The following is a 16,616-nucleotide window of genomic DNA, read 5'->3' on the forward strand; positions in this document are numbered from 1 at the left end:
CATCTATTAAACAAAATTAAACAAGAAAGTATGCTATGTTATCTTTATTTCCTTTTGATTATAATTTCAATAATGACTTCAAGATTCAATCATAGCACTTTAAACGTGTGAGAATACCCAGTAGAGCATTATTCAAAGAAAGGGGATTAAAAACATTTTGCTACAAATTTTAAGAACCATATCTTAAAAAAATCAGGCAAATATTATTTAGTACTTAACTCATGATAATTAAAGATAGAGTGTTAAATAAGGGAAGCATTTGATTACTGTGACATTTATAATAATGGAATATTTGAAGTCAGAAAATGAATAACATTAAGAAATCAACTGAACTTATTTGATGGGAGAAAAGTGAGAGGTGGAATTTTAAGTACTTTTGGAAAGTACAACAAGTAAGGCTAACTAGAAAAGGAAATCATGCTTTGGTGCTAATCTGTAAACAGGGCTGCGTAAATGCATATTCAGAATTACCCTAACATTTAAGCTAATAGTTCCCTTAATTACCTGGCTAATTCAAGAAACATCACAGTGGTTTGCCCTCTGTGCTGCCAAATACACCTTCCACTGTCCCTAAATATCTGATTAGTTAGGACAAGGGCATATTAAATTTTTTAATTTTCTGAGAATAAAGAGAAATGCAATAGGAAAGTGCAAGGCTTGAGTTTAATTCTGTGGCAAGTCTAGAATCATAAAAGCAAGTATTTTAGGGCTGGAAGGTACTTAAGGGGGCAAACACTACTATTCCATTTAAAAAAAAACCTTTATTTTATATACGTTTTTGAATTAAATTGAAGATAATTTTATAATCACCCTGGTTTGATTCTTGTCACTGGTAGTGGCACTCTTCCTTGGGGAAAACTCCACAAATATTGGGGTCAAATTAGGGACAGATATAAATTCGCTTTCCTTTCTGAACATAGCTATGGAATCAAGTTTAGAAGCACCTCCAGAGCAAGGGCTCATAGGATTTGTCTTTCTGTATCCAGGAACCTGAGAAGATTGTGAAGTAGATCAGATGTGGAAGAAAGAAATAGTGGAAGCATTGCCTAGAGTAGCCCAACCCCATTATTTATTTATATGTTTAGACAAGCTCTGGTGCTTTTATGTGGTAATAATTTTCCATCTACCTTATAATGTTTCTGACATGGAATTTTGTTCTGCTCCCAAATGTTCTATGATTACAGCTCTCGCTAGCAATGGAGCTGTAACTATAAATACTCTATTGCAAGGAATCAAATGAGAAAGCAAAAACTGACACACTCATTTTAAGCTGCATTATATAACAATGGCTCAGAACCCAGTAGTTTATGAATGAAATAAAGATACTTTATTTATTACACAGGCACTTGGATATTCACATGCCCAACACGTCTGATACACTTAACAACTACGGAAACATGGGTGGAAAATGTCTGTTTGTAGGATCAAGAGAGAACTTGCACCATGTAAAGGTGAATGAGTGCAATAACAATTTTTCCTTTACTTTCCTCTAAATTTCCAAAATCCACTGAATTTTTAAAAAGTTACACTTGAAATAATATGCAACAAAAACTGATCTACATTCCAACTGGTATGCTAAGTCGAATTGTGAGCAAACTTTTATCACAATGCAACAGATTTATAGTCATGCTTAAACAGATTAGGTTAGTAGCATGCATTCCATTCTGCAATATGAATATTGTTAATCTATTTCCCAACAAAAGTTAAAAGATGCCCAGTCCATAGAAAAATACAAATCACTGTAGTCAATATATTTTGGGACTGATCTTGGGACTTACATGGTGATGATGAAGTCCTGAAAATGCCATGCCCACAAAAGCACATTAAGAAGTGGATAAACACATTTTATCAGACAATCTCTAAAAATTAAAAGATGAGGGCTTTAAATTTGGGGGATGTTCTTGCTGTGTGCTTTGAATAGTGCCTTTCTGCTCACCTCCTTCTGGCTTGACTGGTCCATCAGACATCACTTTCCTGAGGGCTAGCTGGCTTTGGTCTTGGTTGCCAGTGGCTGGTGGAGGCAGATTATCAGACTGAGTTCTTTGAATGGGGAGGACTCCTGCTATGCTGTGTCTGTGCTGCTTCCTGGCATGATTAGACTGACCGCTTTTATGTGCTGCTGTGGCAGTGTGGGTGAGATGGAAACCCAGAGTGTGTATCCTCAGATGGAACCAGCTTAAATGTTATGCATGCAAACAGAAGTGTTCTTTTGCTCTATTTAAATAAGTTGTGTTTTCGAATGCCAAAATCACACCACATGCACAGCACTGAAAGGGGGTAAAACTGGCTGTTTCTTTGGAAACGATGATCTTGGGAGATAAGGAGAACATTAATCTATCGCCATTGTCTGGCTAATGCCTCTTGGAAGTAACAGTGCACCTATATTTGTGAAATCTCTGCACTTTCATATAATTTTATTATTTGACTAAATTTTTACAAATTAAATGTAAATACAGCAGTTATGATGGGTAAATTATGTTTTAATTAATTTACAGCTACTAGATATTGTACTTCTTGACTTTCAAAAGATTCCCTATGGTTAGAAAAGAACCCTATAAATTCTCTGTTATCATATACAAAGAGTAATCCAACAGAGTGTAATCCAGACTTACTGAGGTTGCATTGCCTCATCGCACATGCTTATATATATTAATATTATGTACTTTTTGAGAATATAACAAACATGATTTTCTTCACAGATTTTTTTCAAAAGACTAGAAAGTTTCCCACATGGAAAGCTAGAACATTCCACATGCATAATTTATTAGTGTTTTAAAGCGTTGGCTTGAAATAGTTTTTCCCCCTAGGTTCTGGAACTTGACTGTTGGTCGCATTACTCTCTTGCCTAAAATTTTTGAGTGTTTTCAGATGTGAGACTCTCATTGCTAAGCTGCTTTAAGTGCTTGTGTGTGTGTGTTTTTGGTGTAATGCCTGGAAAATTGGCAGCCACTTGTGATTATAATTCCTGTACTCTAAAGGACATTTAAGCACATACAAAAAGGACACACAACATTGCTTTGCCTGCAAACATCACAGACATAGCTACCAAATACTATGAGTCAGGTTGGATGGATGGTGGAGACAAAGGAGAAACAGCCAGTTTTATTGCAATCTATGTAACTTAAAAAAAAAAAATCTAAATAAGAAAGAGCATGTTTATGTATTGAGATTGTTCTTACACAGACAGAGGGACAGAGTGAGCAGGGTATGCCAAAAACAGAAAGCAAACAGGGAAGGACAGCAGGAAAGAAAGGCAACAGATGAACATTAAGCTGCCATGCTGAGGAATTTATTTGCGTCTTTTACTTGGTTGAAGGCGGAGTTGTTGCACGGCGGCTTCAGCAGCGGCTATGGCAGCTCCTGCATCTTCCAGGTGGGTCTGGGTGACACTGGTTTTGCTTTGACTGCGAGATGGTCCATGAGAGCGGAGATGGCCTTCAGAGGAGGATTTCGAGCTACCAGGACTACTATGGGATTTCTCAATGGTGGGAACCTGCATGTCTGGTTACAAAAGGATAAAACATGAGTCAAAGTTGCCCCAGCAGTCTTCTCATCAAGCTTGGTCTCACATAATTGGAAACTGCCTAAGATTTATGTTAATTCTGTTTCTTTTTTGACTCATTTGTGCAACTGCTCACTGCACAGTAATGTGATTAAACATTCGGGGAACAATTTTTGGAGGAAAGGCAAAAGGATGATAATCTTGAGAAGAGATAAGTTTGAGAAGAGGAATACATTCTAACTACCCTCAAGTAAATGCATATATTAACTTATAGTCTCACCAAGCAACTATGCTAATTACAGTAGGGACCAGGTAAGAGACAGCAGGCTTACACTGCTGCAGGAGAGATTTTAAGTAAAAATGGAGTGAATTCCTGGATGAAAGGGTCTGAGTCTCTAGGACATATTAAAAGTGGAGATTGTAGAATCTCTGTCTGAGGCGATTTTAGAGAATGTAGATACAGATCACACATTTACTATAGTAGTCGCAGAGAGAGAGGTCTTTATACTAACAATATTCCAGAATGTTAATCAGAGCAGAGTTGATCTGGCTAAGTTGAACCCATAAATGATCTATAAAACTCATTCATAAGTACTCTGTAGCGCTCATTATAGTCAGTGGTTTATCATATCGACTCAGTGGCCTACTGGACATGACCTCAGTTTTCTACCTCCTAGAACACTTGTGGTTACGATGGCTTCCCTTTCTAATGTGCAAAGAACCACTTTTTAATTTGATGTACTTTCTGAGAAGAGGAGAGAAGGAAGCAATATTCAGGTTCAATATAAAAATTTGTATGTAATAATTATAAATAGTTCAGTATATCTAGGTAAGATACTATGTGGTTATCTCTTAACAGGCAGTAACCGAGTTTATAATGAAGACTAATGTTGTGTTGTAGGATAATTGGTAATGAACCTGCCAAAGGAAAAGCTCATTCAAATGGGAATGCTGCACATATTGGCAAACCCAATGTATGACACTGCTATTTAAAAAAAATCCATAGAATTGGCTTGACTCCAAGATTTAGGAAGGATTTCAGTATACCAATTGTTTTGATGACATGGGGAAAATGTTTTCGATATGCTAAGTAAAAAGAAAGATGCAAAATTATATATGTTCATTACATATATATTACATATTATTACATATATATCAGTAAGAATATACCTATGAAAAATAGGGTATTTTAGAAGAAATATGCATAAATAGTAAAGGTGATTATGTCTAGTCAATGAACTGGTGAGGATTTTTATATGTTATTTATGAAATACCCCAATTCATATTATAAAATCATATCATCATGGATTTTGAGAGCTGGAAAAGACCCAATAGCTCATACAGTCCAACCTTCTCCATTTTACAGGTTGAAAATGGAGAGTCAGAAAGATGAAGATCACAAAGTCATAAAGTTAATTATGGGGTGATCTGACACTAAAGCCCATTTCTCCTGATTCCATATCCATTATTCTTTGCATGATACTATATTAAGTATTTTCCACCAGAATGTAACCCTTCAAAATATATTAAACATAAAGGCATTCATATTCAAGAAAACACCAAGTGAACAAACAGACAAAAGCTTTTTCTACTTGAAGCATCTCCTACCCTTGGATGGGTCAGGGAAGATGCCATGGCTTCTGCTTTTGATGACAGATGGCTTTGGGGACTGCTGGCTGCTTGGACTGGAATGGGACTTGCCATGATCAATACTTTCAGTCTGTTCTTTGAGAGGATACCACCTAGGAGTGTTATCAAGGTGAGATGTGCTCGATAAATCAATCAATACCTGAAAAAAAGGGCAATAATCCCATGAAATTTGTGGATTAAGCTATAATTCATTCACTTCTTTTTTCTATGATCTGAAATTTATTCAAGAATATATGCCAAAGGATATAGCATAACCTTTGAGGTTGATGAGGCCATCATCCTCATTTTTCTTTACTCATGATATTGGGTACAATGTCTTGTGCAAACTGGATGCTTAAAAAATGTTTGGTTACAGGCCGGCCCTGTGGCTGAGTGGCTAAGTTTGTGTGCTCAGCTTTGGCAGCCCAGGGTTTGCCAGTTTGGATCCTGGGCACAGACCTACACACAGCTCATCAAGCCATGCTGTGGTGGCATCCCACATAGAAGAACTAGAATGACCTACAACTAGGATATACAACTATGTACTGGGGCTTTGGGGAGAAAAAAAAAAAGAACAAGATTGACAACAGATTTAGCTCAGGTCAATCTTCCTCATCAAAAAGCCAAAAAAAAAAAAAAAAAGGTTTGCTTAAATTGAACTGTATAAAATCTTTGACTATTAATTAAATAATATTGAGATGATATAAAAAGGTAGCATTACAAGTCAATCTCTTTATAAAATAAGGCTTTCTTTTGTTAAATGGACATACTCTAGTCCTAAACGACTAGCATTTTTGAATATTGTTTGATTTTAGTTACAAGAAGGACAAACAAAAAAAATGGTAATTTGCAATTACTAAGTTACCTCCTGTATTTTAAAATATACTTTAGTTCACATTTGAAATAGGGATATGTCTAACAGTTGATGATAAGAAAGCACTGTGTCATGGTTTCATTGGCAGGATTTTTCTTTCTTTGTAGTTCATAAATGACGGTGCACTTTACAGTTGCTGGAGTCTTAGATTTGATGAGATGTAAAAATATGAAAAGCAAGCACAATGGATATATGCTCTAGGTTCATGCAAACATAGGAAGACAATAAATTAAGAGGACTTCAATAAGTCAGTTTTTTGAAATGGGACATCAAATCAGATATAACACTACATTCTAAAGTAGTCCTGCCTAAGCCGTCCAAGTGGTTGTATCAGGATGGAGCCTGCTGGTGAAAGTCAAATGGCTTAGTTTTAATGGGAAAGTAAAGAGTCTCAGAACCAAACAAGGCCTCATGTCACCTAGACTACACTACTTTTTCTACTGTCTCTACTAAAAGGATATCATATTTTCTAGGGGTTAGATTTGGGGGAGGATGACTTATGTTATAACATTAATTCATACCCTCTGCTCTAAGCAAAGATTGCTAACAAATATATATATATTTTTGGAATATGATAGATGAAAAAAGTCACAGGATCTGACCACTCTACCAGATTTCATGATTAGGTTAGATTTCCTTTGAATTTATGTAAAATCGTTTTCTCCTACTTCTAGTTTTGCTTCCTAATATATTTTGAGAGATTTTTCAAGGGATACTTAAAAGAAATAAGAATGTCAAATATCACGTCAAGTCATATGCAGTGAGGAATAGCAATTAAATAACCTACAAATGCATTTAAAAAAATCCAGCTCATTTTGTAATATAATAAACTTATCTCAAATCTTTAACATGATTATTTGGACTCGGGGCTGGCCCGGTGGCGCAGTGGTTAAGTGCGCATGTTTCGCTTCGGTGACCCAGGGTTCACCGGTTCGAATCCTGGGTGCGGACATGGCACCGCTTAGCACACCATGCTGTCGTAGGCGTCCCACATATAAAGTAGAGGAAGATGGGCAGAATGTTAGCTCAGGGCCAGTCTTCCTCAGCAAAAAGAGGAGGACTGGCAGATGTTAGTTCAGGGCTAGTCTTCCTCAAAAAAAAAAAAAAAATTTGGACTCACAGCACAATTATATAAATTTCTGTGAAAACAATTAGTATTTCATCTCACAAAGTAATTATAGAGTAGATCAAGTGGTAAAATAAAAACTATTTCTTGAGTTGCTATTCATCTATTCAAAAAGTAAATCAGAAAATAAGTTATATCCACCAAAGGATTTTATCCAGGAATGGTTACCTTATAAACTTAAGAAATATGTTTTGCATCAAGCTTTAATTGGTGGTTTACAATGAAAGTAAATAAAGAAAAGGAAATCAGAGGCTCACCTCACCAAGAAAGTCATTGGAAGAAAATCTATCATAATCCCAGACTGTCACCTCCAGTGTTTTCTTCTTGAGCTACAGTTCAAATAAAAATGTCATTAACCCCATTTTTCATCAAAAATTTTCATTACATTCATATAAGAGACTCACATATTTTCATTTACTTGAACTCTTTCCATTTATGTAAAAATACTTTAAATTTTATGTGAAACCATGTGGATTTATAATAAATATTATGGAAAATGCCATTTTGCAGTTCAACCCAGTGTTTGATTATGATACTTCATTATTTTGTAAATAAATGATGACTTTTACTTATTACCTGTTATTCTAGCCCTGCCCATTTCTAAACACAGAAAGCAGAATACATACATACTCTTTAAGTACAAAGAATTAATAGGTTGCAAAACTGTCTAGGTTATTTAGATAAAGTATTTTGATTATAGTTTTTGTTTCAGCAAGTTGCAAAATAGCATTGTAGCATTGTCTTATTTCTGCAGGTGAATGTAACTTAAATTCAACAACCTAGATTACAGCTTCAATTTCATAGACAAATTAGAAATCTTCCAGAGGACAAATTATGTCTCATTTTGAAAGACAACTCATTTGTAAATTATTTCATATGGATGTCTTCTTCCTATTCTATTTGTATTGTTTTCTCTCTGAATTCAGCCTTATAAAAGATTATTTTCTGTTATTTGTGAAAAGTTATGACATGAAGATTTTCAGAAACACTTTGATATAACTTTGCCTAGAGTCATTTATTTGTGGTGATAGTCCTCTACACTAGTCATCTTTATGCTTTCTTCTGTACAATTTAGTCCCACAATGCCAGATTCTTAGGAGGCCTCAATTCAGAGAAGAGGTGATGCCTGACAATGTTGCCTGGTAGGGTAACACATTTCTGTGCATTGAATCTTTTTTTCCTTTGTGTTTTTTATGAAAAGCAAAATATAACAGGTTGGAAAATATTTTCCCTCAAAATATGATAATATGGCCCAGTCTATTGAAATATTTAATTTTGAAATGATCAATGGAAAATGTGCCACTAGTCTTATTTATTTATTTGTTTATTTTTTGGCGGTTTTGTCAAAATGCACACATTTCACTGTATCTTTGAACTGCACCCATTTCCTTTCACTGTCTACATTTCTTATGTGTATTTTACTCAATTCTTTTTGTTTGTACGGCAAAATTTTGACATGAATCACAATCTTTCAATAATTTTGTCATCACCATTATATTAGCCTAAATCAGTCACATAGAGAATAATTGTTGCATACCTGTTCCATGGAGATACTTTTATAAATTACTGTTTGATTCCACTCAGGATTAAGACTTTTCTGAACATATTTAGTCCTTCTTTTAGACTCAGCACTGAATTGGAAGAAAAGAAAGAGTTATCTTGATTATTCACTTTAACTGATGACTTCATAGTCAACCTGAAGGGCACACAGACTTTTACAGATATTTTGTTTTGAATTACTATGTAATCATCTCATCATCCTCATGTCTTAAACCTTATTTTAAGTTGAATGCACAATAACAATTTAAAAATACGTTGGATGCCTTTAGTTTTATTTGCTTGAAGTTAGTTTTTTAAGGAAAAGCTTTTAGGTGTTCTAACTATACTGTAATTTTAGAAATCTTACTCTCTCCTGAATGCAGGAGATAATTACATGAACTATATGGTAACAGCAATATCTTCTTTTCCAATAAATAATAATTTGGTATTTAACTTTCCAATAGTTTTGCAACTAATCATGTCAGCAAAGCCAAATGGTCTTTCAGTTCATTTTTTCCCATAAAAAACTATAATAATTCTTTGACTGAGGAAAGGATGAAAAACTTCTGTTGCTATAGCTGACATTCCATTAACATTTGTTACTTTATACTAAAGTATATTCTGACACTCTTAGTAAAGTAGAATATTTAATCTAGTTATAAAACAATTTAACTTAAATATAAATTATTGGTTTATGTCAATAGCTTATGTTACAAATGATAAACCAAATCAAAACTTTTCCTCATTCATTATAACTTGGGGCATTTGAGTTTATCCTTGACTTTTCCACTCACTCTGAGCAACATTTAGAAGCTTATTTCCTACATATTTAAACACAATTTATTTCCAAAATCTATTCTAATTAAGTCTGACAGGACATCTATAGCTGGCATCAACCAGCTGATGGGATTGGAATTACGCTATCTGATATTAGCCAATGGTGCCCAAACAAACAAGGCCTTTCTCTAACCCTCACTGCCTTTTTCTGAATTTCCTGCCTAGACCAGAGTCCTGAAAACCAACCTACTTGTCTGGAGTCCTTTCATGTGCCTTGACTTCACAAGCTGCCTTTCCCTAAAGGGACTGGATCCTGACTCTGGATCTGTAGTTTTATTCCCAACTATGGGCAAACTAATTCTTGCTACAGTCCTGGTCTCATGTATTGCCATACCCTGGAATGCCTACTATTGTTCCCCTGGCACTAATTTACTTATCCATTCTAGACAAAGATATTGAGAATCCAGCTCCAGTTCACCTCACTTTTAGAGGTGAATCTATAGCCAAGTATCTTTCTTCTCTCTCTAGCTGTATTCCTTTTCTTACCAGCCATATGCAAGGGCAGTAACTCCCAACATTGACTGTATGTTAGGATCACCTTGGATCTGAGTTCCAAGGGTGAGAGGTGGGGCAGCCAGCATGGTACCCACATATCCTCGCCCTTCACCTCCAAGGAGAGTCTGATTTAATAGGTCTGGGGTGAGGCTTGGACATCAGAATTTTTTAAATCTCCCAGGTAAATCTAATACATAGCCAAGATTGAGAACCACTGAGTACATCTTCTAACACCTCACATTTCAGCCATTGTGAACTGAATCCAGTTTAGGAAATAAAGCTGCACTCTTCTCCCTTCTAACCAACCTATTTGAATGTACAAAATTAAGAGCAAGATTTCTCAATTCCATCATTTAAGATAAACTGCAAATAATTCTGGGGAAATGTATATGCAATCATTTAAAGAAATAGGAACTCTCATAGACTGTGGACAGAAAGTATAAATTTGTATGGAGAGTTTTAGATAAATTTGTCTATTTATACTGAAGTTCAAGTTTATGTACCCAAACACCCAAAAAATTCCACTTCGACTATAGAGAAATTCTCCCACCTGTACATAAGAAATTTGTTCAAGAACATTCATTTATTTGTTTCTAGTAGCATATTAATAAGATAATAAATAAATACATATGATATGTTCATTCAATGAAATTTAAGCAGCAGTTAAAATGAATGAAATATACCTCCATATATCAAGATAGATAAATCTTAAAAGAAATCGTGAGCAAAAAATTTGTAGAAAGATAACTATAGTAAGTTATGATATAAAGTTAAAATCATGTGAAATAATACTGTAAATTATTTATGCATAATGTATATATGTACAACAAACATGTATTAATATCATAAAACAGCTTGGAAATTATAGATAAAATTCTGTTTAGTAGTTATCTCATTTGGACAGGGGAATGGTTTCAGAGGGCTTCAGTGGTACCTGTAAAATGTTTATTATTTTAAAAAGTCTGGGGGCCGGCCCAGTGGCACAGCGGTTAAGTACGCACGTTCCGTTTTGGCAGCCTAGGGTTCGCTGGTTTGGATCCCGGGTGCGGACATGGCACCGCTTGTCAGGCCATGCTGTGGTAGGCGTCCCACACATAAAGTAGAGGAAGATTGGCACGGATGTTAGCTCAGGGCCAGTCTTCCTCAGAAAAAAGAGGATGATTGGCAGATGTTACCTCAGGGATAATCTTCCCCGGGGGAAAAAAAAAGTCTGAAGCCAGTATAGCAAAATGTTAAGATTTGATAAACTGGATGGCAAGAACACAAGTATTTGTTAGAGTATTTTCTATAATTTCCAGTAAGTTTGAAATATTTTGTAACAAAAATTCAAAATTATTTTGGTAAAGTATATCCATTTATATTTTATGCTTTTGACTTTTTTAAATGACATAGGAAGAATGAATGTGACTAGTTTGAAGTTAATAGAAAACTTTGGTTGCTACTTTAGAATTCATGGCTATTACTCTAGGCAGGTATACTTAGAAGAAAAACATATTGTAGTATGAGTTTTAAAGTTTCTATTTGTTTTGGACCTAGTTATCAAGGTGGTAAGATCATGGGAAAAGGATAAAGATTCATAATATAATGGACAGTAGTAAAATTGTCATTTTTTTCAAATTCTGTAAAATTGAATGCATAAAGTTTTCTAAACAAGATTGAAGACGGAAATTAGTGTCAAATGCAAACTCATGCACTTTTACTAAAATTCTACATACGTCAATATGTATTAAAATAGTCTGCACTATTAAAGTGTCTTTGAAAGGATTTATTAGTCACCATCTTTTCTTAATCTATAATTACAAATAATTGTTATAATTTTTCACATGTATATTTTAGTCATTTTTTTAATTAACACATCTAGCAAAATTATTGAATACCAACTTTGTACCAGGAACTATGCTTTATCAAAACGTACAGCTGCAAAACTCTTATTTAATTGTTTTGACATACCATTATATATTTGATTTACGCATGAAAAGCACTTTATAATGTAAGCACATTAAAATAATAACAGCTAACATTTATTAAAGGCTTACTTTTTCTCAGGCAGAGTTCTAAGTGCTTTTCATGTGTTGACACATTTAACTTTCATAGCAACCCTACGAGATGGGTATTATTATTCTATTTTATGGATGGAAAAAACAAGCACAGAAGAATTAAGGTATGTTGGCCTTATATTAGTTATGCATAGTTACTAACTCATAGGACCAAGATTCAAACACAGAGACACTGATTCCTTGCTCTTAAACATATGCTATGTGAACTGAATTGATTAGGCCCGTCATAAAATGTGATTAATGCATCAATTTTCTTAATTGCAGGCTTCATTAGCTGAAATATCTAGTTTGTCTTCTTTATCTTATAAAGTTCTGAACTTCAATTTAAATGTATATATGTTTAATATATATAAGTTATATATTATGTGTGTGTATATATATGCCTATCATCAAAATATTAAGCCAGTTTTAGAGTTGCTTAGGGAAATACTGAAAGGTATATCCCAAGATAGTGTTGTGGAACAGCTAGGGATCATTATTACATATATTTATTTTTGCCCAGATACACGCAGAAATAACGTAAATTAATTGAGAAAAATTTAGATGTTCATTTTAACAGAGTATCTTAATCTTATTAATGAGTTTGATTTTCTAATTCTGTCCAGACTCAAGGTATCCATGTCCTCAGGATTAATGAAGGTAAACACACCTCACTACTGAGCCTGCCTCCACCAGCCCTAATTGACCCATGTAAATGCCAATGAAATCCTTTGCAGTCTTTTCACACTTGAATTTCCTGACACGCAGAGATGGCTGCACAAAGTCATTCCTTCAATAACACTTCTTTTATAACTACCACATACTGGCCATCTTGAGCACGATCCCAATGGGCTGTGTTGCCACTTTACACAATTGAAAACTCTCCACAATTCTCATAGCCATGACAAATCTGTGGATTACAAGTTGAAGATGGCCAGGTAAGAAGCAGAATTCTTGAATGTGAGCATAAATTCAGGTTGAGAAAATAGTGGAGCTCATTTTCTTTTTCCTTCCTTGTCTAGGAAACGTACTATATTCCTTCATGGAAAGACTGCAATAACGATATTATATTAGGGCAATTAGGCTATCTCTAATAATCAGAGAAGTTTTTTAGTAAGAGAAAATAAAAAGTCAATTAATCAAGATGCGAAATGGCGCTTACAAAAAAAATCTAAGACTTCATCCCCTTGAAGTTTTTTCTTTCATTTTTTATTATTGGCCAGTCATTTTTGCATAAATAGCTATGATTTTAAGCCAGGCAGAAAAAAAGATACTTAAAATTCAATTATTCTACCCTAAACGAGAAGGAAAAAACAGTTCTCAGAGTTTCTCTTTTTAATTTCAAAAGAAAAATTGAGAAAGATGAACGGAATATGATGGCTTCTTTGTATTTAACTTTCATAGAATTATCTAAAACACTGAAGGTCTTCATTTCTTTTATTTTATTTTGTTTTCCTTTATTGGAAATATACACAATGAGTCCAATAAAGAAATATATATGTGCATATAATTTTTTTCAAAATTACTCCTTTGAAGGTGTTTCCCTTAATTTGTGCAGAGCATATCCCATTTTATAAGCTCTGTTTTTCTGTGCAATAATGTGTTTATGGCCTGTCACTTTATTGTCCTCTGTGCTCCCAAGATCACAGACTATGCCTGTGTTGTCAACTCTAACCCCTACACCTAGCACTGTGCTAAAGAAATGTTTATTGGGTGGATCCTTAAAACATGCTTGTACTCCTTTTTTCCTCTAAAATCTATTGAAATAAAATAAGTTTTGGCCTTCAAATTGTAAATACATACAACACCTGTCCCTGCTTTACATAGGTCCAGGAGGAAATAGTTTGACATGCGAACACGGGTGTTTAGAGAAAGTCCAGCCAAGCATTGGGCTTCCAGGTGTCATGAGAGCTAAAATTAGTTTCAATCATAGCAAAATCTCATTGTGAAAAAATTTGCATTTTGTCCAATAGTGTAATGAGAGAAAACCAGAATAAGATCCTTGAGATATGCTCATTTCCATTTCTTAATCATCCAGGGGCAAGTATTGAGTTCAGGGACTCTTCAGGCTCTTTCCTTATCTTTCTTTCACCTCATTTTGGCTGACACAGGCCTTTCAAAGCTCATCAGTATATTGATCAAAGTGCGGGAAGAGGAAATGAAAGGAGACAAGAAAACTGGACCAGTGAAATTCATACTCCTTAACAGGACATTTAAAAAAAATTTTTTTTATTTTAAGAATGACAGATGCATTACATTTTATTATTGAAGAAAAGCTGTTTGGTTTTCTATATGCTGTTGTTAAATAATTTGGTATAATTGAGTAGCCCATGCATTCTGTATCTCTTGTTTGCAGAGATAACTGACCATTGGCTACATGAAGTTTATTACACATATTACAGAAATAATAGCAACTGTCATCTATTGAGAGCTTATTATATGCCACACATTGTGCTTATTACTTTTGATACATTACTCCATATGTTTCACAAAAAGCCAGAGGTAGGGGGACTATTATTATTTCAGTTTAGCAGAAGAGGACATTGTTTTAGAAAAACCTCACAACTTCTAAGTGGCAGGGCTGAAATTCAAACCCAAGTTCTTAAGGATGTCATTCATTGGCCTCCTCAGCCTAACTTACAATGTCAGTACCTTGTCATTACAATTCCTTCCACATTGACAGTCCTCAAAGAGATGATAAAAGTGACTTACAGATGAAAGATATGATGAGAAAGGTATTCTAGATCTTCTAAATTATAATCCAACACATCCCAGACTATTTGAATCATTATTTACATTTACAAAACATGCTCTCTTCTAAGTTGAATATAGACACTCATTGTCATTCTGACAATTTTCCTCCTGTTTCTCTGGATGGAAGATAGAAGGTTCTGAATAAAGTGATTGATAATGTCTGTTCTAAAAATGACACTGTCTCTTTGAAACAGAACCAATTTCACATATCAGTCTGAGAGACCCAGATGGTATCCTGAGGGGACAGAACCAGTCATAACAAGTAACCTTTTGCAGTGTCAAATTTCACTGTTTGCCATAATTATGTGGCGGCAAGGAAACAAAAAGTTTCTAAGCACTAGAAAAACTGTGGTGACTAAATCCTATTCTTTGAAATATTTAAATTTTATGCCTCTAAAAATCAGAAACAGCCTCTTTTGGGCAATGGCTTGTCAGGATTAGTAAAGTTGTCAAATTTTAATGTCACAGACAAAAACAAATCCTACCCCATTAATATTCTGGGATGGATTAAAATTCTCATCCCCTCATTGCTACAGATGGTACACAATTCACCTCCCCAACTAAATCATACATTTAATTTATAATGCAATGAGATGTGCAAAAGAATGCTTTTGACTATATATTGATAGTCTTAGCTGACAGGGTAATGATGCAACAACAATATAGTCTATATCAGAAAACAGTTTCCTACAACTGGCAAACAGAGGAGTTTGCTCTTATGTTGTTGCCAATACAATAGAGCAGGCAGATTATGGCATCCTATATTGCATAGCAATAATTTTATGGGACAGATTGTATAAAGGCATGGAAATGTTTCAATATGTCGTGTAAGTGAGGAAAAAAGACCAGGCAACTATTGTCTTTAGGATGAGATACACACCCAGTACTGACATCCAGAAGATCGGTTAATTCTTTTGAAAAGGGAGTCTAGATTTTTAAATTTGTAATAGGAGACTCAGGAGAACTCAAGCCATGAATACCATATGAGAAGCTAAATGAATTTTAGTGGACAAATTATAAATGAAAACTTTAGTTATATCTAATTTCAGGGTGATATTTCCTTATTCATATTTTTCTATGTTTTTAATATTTTCTACTTTTCTATGTTCTATTGAACATATCTGATAAACCTATTTAGTAATGTTGTGGTCATAACCATTTGCTCTTAGCCTCATTCAATAGATACCAACATGTAGAAAAATAAAAATTATAGCCCAAGTTGAACTGCAGGTGTATGTACACAAAAGGCAAAACTTATAATGCTAGACATTACAGCATAGCTTGACACTGAAAGAGAACCAACTCTACCTTGCATTCTGGACAACCATGACTTGACTGCATTGATTCCAAGAGCAAGAGTGAAGGATACAACAGGAAAACAGGAAAGACAGGAAGAAAAAAGTTAGGAACAGAAAAAGGGAAGAAAATATGAGAATAATAATTAGAGGAGCTATACCATGACATGACATGAGACAGAAAATAATCTTAGAACCAAAGTGAAAATAATACCTCAGAAGTGTAAGAAATCCCAAGGCCTTGGTCACTGTGCTGATTAGGAGTAATTTAATGAAAGGGCTAGGAATTGAATAGGAGCAGCATATTAGCTGCCTTTGGGCCAAATCCCACAGAGCAGGAATGTTCTGTCTGACAAATTGTATGAGGATGGCTTTAGGTGGGAAACTCACCCTTTATTTCACTATGGTTCCCACCCTTCTCTATGGTTTCCCGGAATGGACTAAGATATTCATGTTATCTGCCTGCCCTTTCTGGTTGTTCAAGCTGCAACAGTCTAATTGAACTAGATCCTGTAGTAGATAAAAGATA

At 34.6% G+C, this 16,616-nt stretch overlaps 1 protein-coding gene across 4 annotated transcripts in view; it reads right to left on the reverse strand.

Moving 5' to 3' along the window:
• The window catches only part of PCLO (piccolo presynaptic cytomatrix protein), a 377,354-nt gene that overhangs the window by 67,460 nt on the left and 293,278 nt on the right, over positions 1-16,616 (reverse strand). For 3 of the 4 annotated variants that reach the window (XM_070507399.1, XM_070507394.1, XM_070507398.1), the window contains exons 16-21: positions 16,101-16,127; positions 8,669-8,762; positions 7,389-7,460; positions 5,111-5,291; positions 3,307-3,501; positions 1,937-2,011 (exon numbers count right to left, since the gene is read on the reverse strand). In XM_070507399.1, the coding sequence (XP_070363500.1) occupies positions 1,937-2,011; positions 3,307-3,501; positions 5,111-5,291; positions 7,389-7,460; positions 8,669-8,762; positions 16,101-16,127 (644 nt within the window). The remainder of the gene's footprint in view (positions 1-1,936; positions 2,012-3,306; positions 3,502-5,110; positions 5,292-7,388; positions 7,461-8,668; positions 8,763-16,100; positions 16,128-16,616) is intronic. The other variant, XM_014843189.3, reaches the window with a different exon arrangement.

This window comes from Equus asinus, chromosome 1 (genome assembly GCF_041296235.1).
Source record: "Equus asinus isolate D_3611 breed Donkey chromosome 1, EquAss-T2T_v2, whole genome shotgun sequence".
Taxonomy (NCBI): Eukaryota; Metazoa; Chordata; class Mammalia; order Perissodactyla; family Equidae; genus Equus; species Equus asinus.